The 10645-nt window shown below is 37.4% G+C and overlaps 1 protein-coding gene across 1 annotated transcript; it reads left to right on the top strand.

The window, feature by feature from the left end:
* Positions 1 to 313: 313 nt before the first annotated feature.
* zgc:171579 (uncharacterized protein LOC557116 homolog) lies at positions 314 to 4765 on the top strand. Its single transcript, XM_007253191.4, has 2 exons — positions 314 to 385; positions 2302 to 4765. The coding sequence occupies exon 2, from the start codon at positions 2309 to 2311 to the stop codon at positions 3302 to 3304; it is 996 nt and encodes a 331-aa protein (XP_007253253.3). The 5' UTR covers positions 314 to 385; positions 2302 to 2308; the 3' UTR covers positions 3305 to 4765.
* Positions 4766 to 10645: the final 5880 nt, after the last annotated feature.

Here is a 10645-nt window from a genome sequence, read left to right as displayed (position 1 = left end):
AGTGAAATGCTACAGCTCAGGAATGTTTTAATGATTTTATTTTTTATAACTGTATAAATGTAAAGCACTTTAATTTCCCGCTGTTTATAAAAAGTTCCTATACAAATCCATTTTTTTGCCTTATTTTTGGGAGTATAGTGAATTTTACAGAAAAAAACCCTTTATTGCCATGCCAGTTTTTTTCCCCACAACTTTGCCTATAAATAAACACAACTGTTACCAAAATCAGAGTCGGGGAATTACACACTTCTGTGTTTAGTCACTTAAGTCTTTACATCATCGTTTCCTGTTTCTGAAGTCAGTTGAAGTCGAGCTGTTATTATGAAACATTGCTTCATTCTGCAGAACGGTCACTGAACTCTCACTGAAGAGAGTGAGATTTGAGGTAAATAATACATTTTCTTAATTTAACGCATTTATTTATTCAACTTTTTTAAATATTATGTTTATTTGAGTCTAAATCACTGTTAAATTAATTTATGTATGTTTAAACTGACTGTGTGAAAAGGAGAAATCAGTTTAGACCAATATTTTATCTGCATATCTATTGGAATATCTAATTTTTCCATCTGGAGGAGACAACGTAAGCATGCTATAAATATAAATATATATACACATTTATTTATAGATATATTGATATACTGCCTACAGCATATTATTGCTGTCAAGCTAAATCCTTGTTTTTTTTTTATGTAATTGCAACTGTAAATGTCCTAGCAATTAATGAAAGTTGATTTTATTTAAAGTAACTTTGAAGCATTTCTATTGGTCCATTTATTGTGTCATTCTGATACAATATAAAAAAAAGAAAAAGTAAAAAGATACAATGTTTAATTTTGTTCAGCAATGAATTTCTTTATGTACCAGGTCTGAAAGCTCTGCATCTTTTTTATTATTTCAGCCATTTCTCATTTTCTGTAAATAAATGCTCTAAATGACTTTGAAATTTATTTGTAATTTGGGAGAAATGTTGTCTGTAGTTTATAGAATAAAACAACAATGTTTTACTCAAATTTTACTCAAACATAAACCTAAAAATAGTGTATTCTTGGTTTATTATTCAGTCACTAAGCTTGAAATCAAATTGGCATAAGTATAATTATTCATTTTATGACTTAAATTATACAATTTTGGGTTTGTTTTTTTTGGTTATTTGGTTTATGTTTCCAATAATAACAATAAACTATTTTGCAACTTCTTCTTGAAATTTTGCTTCTGCAATATATAGATAATCTGTGGCCACTTTACTGGAAACTGGTTAACTGGTTTGCGGAAGATATTTTGGGAAAATATGACCAATATACTAGTCGTTTTCCATAAATGCATAAAATCAGATTTTTTTCAATTCAAAACACATTTAGATTCATACTGGAGTTTGGAAGTACCTTCCACTACCTACCTACCTTCCACTATCTTCTACTACCAGATCAGGAGAATCTCTCACTATCTTTAATAAACTCCTGAAGACAGAGCTCTTCAAAGAGCACTTACTCTCTTAACACCTCTAACTAACTACCTTCCACTACCAGATCAGGAGAATCTCTCACTATCTTTAATAAACTCCTGAAGACAGAGCTCTTCAAAGAGCACTTACTCTCTTAACACCTCTAACTAACTACCTTCTACTACCAGATCAGGAGAATCTCTCACTATCTTTAATAAACTCCTGAAGACAGAGCTCTTCAAAGAGCACTTACTCTCCTAACACCTCTAACTAACTACCTTCCACTACCAGATCAGGAGAATCTCTCTCTATCTTTAATAAACTCCTGAAGACAGAGCTCTTCAAAGAGCTCTTACTCTCCTAACACCTCTAACTAACTACCTTCTACTACCAGATCAGGAGAATCTCTCACTATCTTTAATAAACTCCTGAAGACAGAGCTCTTCAAAGAGCACTTACTCTCCTAACACCTCTAACTAACTACCTTCCACTACCAGATCAGGAGAATCTCTCACTATCTTTAATAAACTCCTGAAGACAGAGCTCTTCAAAGAGCTCTTACTCTCCTAACACCTCTAACACACTAACTACTTCTAACCTCATTTCCTTCTTCCCCTCCTTCACTCCTCTATTCTATTATTTCCCTTTGACCTCCTTTAATCCCTATCCAAAGATGTTTTACCTTTAACTTATTTTACTTCTGTACTTGACTATTGTAAGTCACTTTGGACAAAAGCGTCTGCCAAATGTAATGTAATGTAATGTAATGTAATGTAACGGAAAAGGTACTTTTTTTTGTCTGAATAAACTCTGAGTAATTATTTTCTATATATATTTTTTTCTTGTGTTCCATGCAGCACAGAGATGGAGGGCACCCTGAACGACTCGATGGTGGGCAACGCCTGCGGCATCGACTTCACGCAGGACAGCGTCTTCCTCCCGGTGCTGTACGGGATCTTCTTCAGCGTCGGGACGCCCATGAACCTGCTGGCGCTGTTCGGTCTGTACCGACTGCTGAAGTCCCAGAACGTTCTTCCGGTGTTCGTCATCAACCTGCTGCTGGCCGACCTCATCCAGCTGCTGACGCTGCCGCTGTGGATCGACTACTACGCCCGGGAGCACAGCTGGCGCTTCGGGCTGCAAGGGTGCCAGCTTATGGGGTTGGCGTTCTACATCAGCGTCTACGCCGGGATCTTCTTCATGTGCATCATCGCGCTGGAGCGGTACTTGGCCATAACCAGACCTCTGAAGTTCCAGAACTACCGGCACCTGAAGTTCGCCTGGCTGGCGGCGCTCGCCGTTTGGGTTCTGATCGCCGTGCCGCCCTCGGTCGCCTTCAACAAACTCTTCCCCAAGCAGAATTACACCATGTGCGTGGAGAGGTACCCTTCAGAGGGCAATTTCATCACCTACCGGCTGATTACCCTCCTTCTGTCCTTCATCCTGCCCCTCGGCTTCATCGCCGGCCTGCACCGCCAGACCCTGCGCTCGCTGATGGCAATCAACTCCCTTTTGTCCGAAGAGAAGAGGCGTATCCGAGGGCTGCTGACCCTCCTGGTGGCCATATTTGTCACGGTGCTGGGACCCTATCACTTCATCGGATGCGTGAAGTACCTGGGGCTGCTGATCTACAGGCCGGTGTGCGACTGGGAGAAGGCTCTGTTTGTACCGTATCAGCTGGGCCGAGCTCTGCTGAGCCTCAACAGCCTGCTTGACCCCGTGCTCTACATTTTCCTCAGGAGTGATTTCCAGGCACTGGCCGGGCGCTACATGCCCTGCTTTGGGGCGTTGAGGAGCCCAAACGCTTCCTGTGTGAAATCAGAACAGCCGGAAAGGCCTACGAACTCCACACAGGCCTGAAAACAAAACTGTGTTAAACCTTTAATCTTAATATTTGTCGTTTTTGGTGTGTATATCCCGAATCTGGCAGTTTTTCTATACATTTCCACCAAATTTTAGGACGAAAGGACCAATAGAAGGCCTACAAATTGATCAAACAATAGAATAGGCATACAAACTCCACACAAGACTGAGAACAAAACTCTGTCAAACCTTCAATCTCAATCTTTTTCATTTTTGACTTATATAACATGAATCTAGCAGTTCCTTTTTACAATTCTACCTAATTGTGTGATGTATGCACCAATAAAAGGTCTACAAATTGACAAAATAATGGAATAATGTGAAAAAAAACAGCTAAAGAGACCTAGAAACCTTGGTAAACCTTATATCTTCATTTTTGTTACTTTTGACGTTTTTGACATAACCTGATTTAAGACGTTCTTCTGTATATTTCCACCAAACTTTAGGACGTATGCACAAATAGAAGGTCTACAAATAGACGATATAATGTTATATTTTGAGGAAACCTGCTGTAGAGGCCTACGAACACCACCCAGGACTCAGAACAAAACCATGTCAAAGCTTCAATCTCAATCTTTTTTTATTTTTGACTTATATAATCTAAACCTGGCATTTCCTGGACACTTTCCACCAAATTTAAAGACGTATGCACTAATAGAAGGTCTACAATTTGACAAAATAAGGAAGTGAACTGAGGAAACCAGTTGTAGAAGCCTACAAACTCCACACAGGATTAACGACAACACCATATCAAACCTTCAAGCTCAATCTTTGTCATTTTTAACTTTGGCTTAACCTAAATCTGGCAGTTCTTCTATACATTTCTACTAAATTTTAGGATGTATGGACCAATAGAAGGCCTACAAATTGACAAAATAATGAAGTAATGAAAGGAAAGCAGCTGGAAATGCCTACAAAACCCTGGCAAATCTTATATCTTAATTTTTGTCACTTTTGACTTTTTGGCATAACATGATTCTAGCAGTTCTCCTATACATTTTACCAAATTTTATGAGGAAATCACCAATAGAAGGTTTACAAATTGACAAAATAATAGAGTAATATGGGGAAACCAGCTGTAGAGACCTACAAACTCTGGACTGAGGAGAAAACCGTGTCAAACCTCAATCTTTGTGGTTTCTGACTCCAGCAGAACTTGAATCTGGCAGCAATTCTTTATATTTCCACCAAATTTGAGGACGAAGATTTACAAATTCAAGAAATAATAGAATAAAGTGAGAGGTCCAGCTGTAATCTTGTGTAACAGAGGGAACTTAGTGAGGTGGTCCTGATGAGTGCCAGTTCCATCAAAACGTTTTTGATAGTCTTTGCGATAGCATTTGGTGATGCTTTTAAAGTTCTTGAAATGTTTGGAATGGACTGAACTTCATTTTTGTTTTACTAACCAAAAATTGTTAGATAGTTGTTTGTCACATTGACTGAATAAATAAATAAATAAGCAAGTCTTATATCTTTCATCTCATTTGTTTAATTAGGTTATTTTTTTCTGCATTTTTTAGGACTTAATGCTAAATCTGTGTGATAGTGCATTACAACACTACATTGTACAATGTTCTTCTTATGAACAGATATTATAAGGTATCATACGTTGTTTCTTTATAAACCCTTATATACCCTTATACTTAAGGGTAGTTTATAATGTGTTACGAATGTCGCTGTAAGTACTTATGAGCAATTATACAGGCTTATTACAGTCATTATAAGGTATTATGCATGTCATATAATGCATTATAGATGCATTCATAAGAATTTGAATTATGAATACAGGGTTTACAGCTTATGATGTATTATGATCACAAGTCATAATGCTTAATAAACATGGCTATAATGGGTTATGCATTTTTATAAATATTTAAAGCCATGTTTATAATGCCTTATGAATGCATCATAATATGTATTAGAGTCTAATAGAGATGACATTCACAGAAAGTGTTACCGAAAATTAATTAAGAAAATTAGTACATGACTTTTGCTCGTTTTGAGCCATGCAAAGAGTACTTTTCCCATGGTTACGATAGCAAAGACACACTAAATGCCCTAAATCAAGCTGCAATGATATGCTTGACAGTACAGAATGTTTTTTTGAGTTCGTAGAGAAGTGAAGGCAGTATCAGCACTGAGTGAATCTATATTTATCTGAGATTGATATCAGGCGGATATGAACATATGCAGTAATAAACAGAGGCTGGTGAACAGGAGGAAGTTTAGTAACGGAGTTGTGGTTTCGAGACGTTGCTCAGCAGGCGGCGGAAGCTTTAAACGCTCAGGAAAAACTTTCACAACGCCGCTCTTCAGCACGTCCCTGGCACTGGCACATGTTGGCCAGTTCTGAGGTTTCTGATTAAGTTTATTTTCACACTCATTTAATTACTCTAATTTAATAGCGGATATCATACGGAGCAGCAAACCTGCTGTAAATAATCAGATTTAAATGCTTACCTTAAAAGACAGGAGAGAAATCTTATTATAGACTGTATTTTTCGGAATATAAGGACTTAAAATGCACTTAAAATCCTTTAATTTTCCAAAAATTCTACTTATAATCCGGTGCTTCTTATGTATGAATTCTACTAATCAGGTATTAAGGAGCAGTAAAGCCACTCTGCTGAAGTACAGCATTATAAAAGTGTGAGTTTTAGGTAAAGTTTCTCCAGCACTAAGGCTGGGTGCAGCAGCATTAGCATTAGCCGCTAACCAATAACCAAAAACTGCAGTACTAGCTCTTTAGCCATTCATAAGCGAGTATATCGGACTGTAAAAAAGTATTAAATCAAAGCTACGTGGGTCGAACTGCTAGCTTTTAGCGCCCTGGTTTACCAGAACACTCAGGGTTCCTCAGTCTAGAGCTATCAGGTTAGCGGCTAAAACTAATGCTAATGCTGCTGCACCAGGCCTTAGTGCTGGAGAAACTTTGCTGAAAACTCACCCTTAGACAAAATTGTATAAATCTAAGCTTACTGTAAATTAATAGAAACACTTTACTCACACAAATAAACAGTTTTCTTGACTTTGACTTAAAAAGAAAATTATTATTTTTTTAAGAATTACAGTTTTGTTTATTTAGCTACTTCCCCCAGCTTTATTTTCGAAGGGAAAAATGGCGATAAACTTGCTAACTTCAATTTATGCATCCTAACTAGTGTCGCTTAATAGTCCAAAAAAAAAACTACTTTTATATTATACCTTTACGAAATACCTTTATGGAAGAGTGGCAAGAAGAAAACAAAAAAAAAAAAGATATTTAATGTGAAATGTTAATTCTACCTCTGAGAGCATTTTTATTTTTATCTAAATTAAAACTACTTATGCTAAATAAGCTTGGGAAATAGGTTCACTTACTTTTTCAATTCTGCACTATACATCATAAAAGCACCAAGCCAAAAGTTAAACCATTAAATGTAAGTAAATAGATTAAATAATAAAAAAAACTTTAAAAAAAAGAAAAAGAAATATTTTAGGTAAAAAACGAAGGTCAATCAATCTGAAAAGAAGAGTTTAAGAATTCTTAACCCTTATCTTGATCTTAAGAAGATGAAACTGGCACTCATCAGTGAAGATATTGGACTTTTGAGTGGGACTGTACACTTTGTTAAATTAAAAATGTTGTTTTCCTGCTTTGTAATCGTAAATAAACTAGATTTTAGAACATTGCTGTGAGGATTTGATAGTCCTTGTATTTGTGTTTAATGGCTGATTTTAGGGGAAGTTAATGTGATGATTGGTTTGCACTTGGTGGCCTTTGGCACATTTTAACATTGGTCAATTTTAACCACAAAAACAAGAAGTGGTGCTTCTGGAAGTTCCCATGAATTACCACTTTTACCAGATGTGGTCATTTTTTGCTGACTCTGTAGCTTCATTAGCATTTGTAGATTTTCTGTTTTTTCCACTGTAGGTTCCAGAAAATGTTATTTTTTGAGCATCTACATTTAGTGTATTTTTTGCACTAAAAATCCTTTAATTTTCCCCAAAATCATCAGTGCGTTTTATAATACAGTGCTCCTTATGTATAATTCTACCAGGATTTTATATTCTATACAGAAGTTTCTCCAGCAATAAGGCTGGAGCATTATCATTAGCCGCTAACCTCGCTAGGTGCTATTTTTTTTCCTGTTCAGAGTTGAGTATTATCACCCTGTAGCCTGCTGCTAATCCTGGCTAGCACTGCTGGAGCATCTTTAGCATTAGCATTACCCGCTAACCACACTAAGTGCTAGCTCTTTTGCTATTCAGAAGTAAGTATTATCAGCCTGTAGCCTGCTGTTAAGCCTGGCTAGCACTTCTGGAGCTTCTTTAGTATTAGCATTAGCCGCTAACTGTGCTAAGCGCTAGCTCTTTTCCCGTTGAAAGGTGAGTATTATCAGCCTGTAACCTGCTGCTAACCCTGGCTAGCACTGCTGAAACAGCATTAGTATTAGCATTACCCGCTAACCACACTAAGTGCTAGCTCTTTTGCTGTTCAGAGGTGAGTAATATGGGCCTGTAGCCTGCTGCTAACCCCGGCTAGCACTGCTGGAGCATCTTTAGCATTAGTTCTTTCACTGCTCAGAGGTGAGTACTATCAGCATGAAGCCTGCTGTTAACCCTGGCTAGCACTGCTAAAGCAGTATTAGTATTAGCATTAGCTGCTAACCACACTAAGTGCTAGCTCTTTCACCATTCAAAGGTGAGTATATTGGACTGTAGTCTGCATGTTTACCGTGTTTAAACAAGCTACGTGGGACGAACCGCTAGCTAATATTGCCCTGGCTAACTGGAACACTTCACGGCTAGCACTAGCGGTTAGCCACTAATGCTAATGCTGCTGCACCCAGTCTTAGTGTAAATCTGGAAATCTAAGCTTACTGTAAATAAACGGAAGCGCTTTAATCACTCAAATAAACATTTTTCAGGAGAGAAATGTGTGTAGATTAACATCCAGCACTCGTTTAACTTTGATTTAACTTAAAATTAAAATGTTTTTTTTTTAAGAATTACAGTTTTGTTTACTTAGCTTAGCTTAGCATTTTTAGATACATTAGAAGGAAAACATGGAGGCACCCCTGTTCCTTACTAGTATCACATAATGCACCCAGAAATACGGTATTTGAGCAACATGAGCGTTTTTTTTCTCAGGGTTTCCTTTGATCTAAACGGTGGTTATTTAAGAGATAAAGCTTTGAGTAATGATCTAAGAAGAGCAGAACATTAAGAAAAAGATGGGAACATTATGAACTGGGAAAGCGGTTTCTTGAATATAGATGAAGGCTGGTCTTGGATGAAATTACACTGTCAGTGGTAATTCCTTCGCCTGATCTGTTTCCAGATCACGAGCTCTAAATGTTCCATAACGCTGTAAAAAACTATTAAAATAAGGATAAAAAGGTTCAGATATGCTCGCAATTAGCATCTGGTGGTGCCAGGAGCTCTGGAAGCTCTGGATTTTCCCCAAAGTGGCCCAATAAAACGAATCCGGACTAGCGATGAGATGCAGCTCTTCAGAAATAGCCAGTTTTGACTAAACCAATTTTCTGTCAATGCAGCAAAAAAATAAAAAAATCTTTCATCAAGGTAGTTTGTTGAATTAAAGCATATCAACAATAGTCAATTATTCCTGTTGAATGCAGAGGCATCGTAGAGCCATGTTTAGCAGCCAAAGGCCAAAAGACAAAAAAAACAAGTAATTAACTCTTGACCAGTTCAGCACAGCTGTTAACTGAAAGCCATGTTGCATTATAGAGCCATGTTTAGCATCCAATGGTCTTTAACCAAGAGGTACACTACCCAAAAGTAACCAAAATAAAGCGAATTATTATTATCTTTTCAGACTATGAAGAAACAAGTCAAGGAGTCAAGCAATCCTGATGAGTGCCAGTTTCATCCTCGTTTTTGATGGTCTTTATGGTGACTGCACTTGAGATTCCATTAAAAGTTTGTTAAATTATACCTGTAACTCTACCTCTTCACGACTTTACTTTAACTGATGCTCTCAAACACATTAAGAGACAAGAAATTCAAGTAATTAACTCTTGATGAGTTCAGCACAGCTGTTAACTGAAAGCCATGTTGAGTGCATCGCAGAGGTTTGTTTAGCAGCCAACAATCTCTCACCAAGAGCTACACTACCCACAAGTAGCAAAAATTAAGCTCATTTCTATTTTTCAGACTATAAGGGAACACATAAGGAATCATGTAGTAACAAACCAAAATACTCTGTGAAGCATTTAAGAGGTCCTGATTAGTGCCAGTTTCATCCTCGTAACCTTTTTTACTTTTAGCCTCAAAAAAACACCTTTTGTGAAATTAACATGCTCTAAGCTTGCAATGCAGATGTCTATTTAACATGCTCAAATTCAATCTTCTCTAAAAAAAAAACATTTTATTAACTAACACTGATACTGATGAGTGCCAGTTTCACCATTATAATGTTTTTTTTAGTGTTTTTTGTGGTGACTGCACTTCACATAAGGAATCAAGTAGTAACTCAAAAGTGTTAAAGAAACCAAAATACTCTGTCAAGCTTTAAAGCGATACTGATGAGTGCCAGTTTCATCCTCATTTTATCAACATTTTGGATGGTCTTTGCAGTGACTGCACTTTCAAAGTTCTTGAAATTCTTCTTTCTTGATAGATTAACCTTCATATTATTTTCTTCTTTACCTAGTTGAGCAGTTTTTGCCATGATATGGATAAAAGACAACTTTACAACTGATGCTCTCAAACACTTTATTAAGAGACAAGAAATTAAAGTAATTAACTCTTGATGAGTTCAGCACAGCTGTTAACTGAAAGCCTGAATTCCAGGTGACTCTACCTCATAAAGCTCATAAAGCGACTTTAGCATTAATCTAAACTGCAGAACATTTTAATGTAATAAAAACCTTTTAAATAATACTGTAAATATATGGATTTATGCAATTAGCATCCAGTAATGCCTTGAGCTCTGAACAAGCAGAGCTTCTGGACTTTCCCCAAACTCTCCCATCAAGATGAATCTGTATTTTCATGATCATTAGGTTCTACTTCCTCCCAGCGATGAGGAGCAGCACTTCAGTGATGGCCAGCGTTCGCTGACTCATGCGAATTCCCAAAACCAATTTCCTGCCAAAGCAGGAGAAAAAAGCTGCCGTTCAGAAATGCGAGGCACGGCGTTTACAGCGCTTACAGGACCGGAGCGAGATAATGCAGTCAGAATGTGAGAGTGACACGCCGCATCACTGTGGGACTCATCTTCACCTTCAGCTGTACGTCTCCAGGTGCGCCGTTTACATGCTTTGCGTAACTCTGGGATGAAATCCAGAGCTTCCAGAAGTCCCAGAGCTTCCAGAGCTACCAGAA

The sequence above is a fragment of the Astyanax mexicanus genome, chromosome 25, assembly GCF_023375975.1.
Source record: "Astyanax mexicanus isolate ESR-SI-001 chromosome 25, AstMex3_surface, whole genome shotgun sequence".
Classification (NCBI taxonomy): Eukaryota; Metazoa; Chordata; class Actinopteri; order Characiformes; family Acestrorhamphidae; genus Astyanax; species Astyanax mexicanus.
Note: the sequence above shows the minus strand (reverse complement) of the source record. Positions and strands in the feature narration are given on the sequence as shown.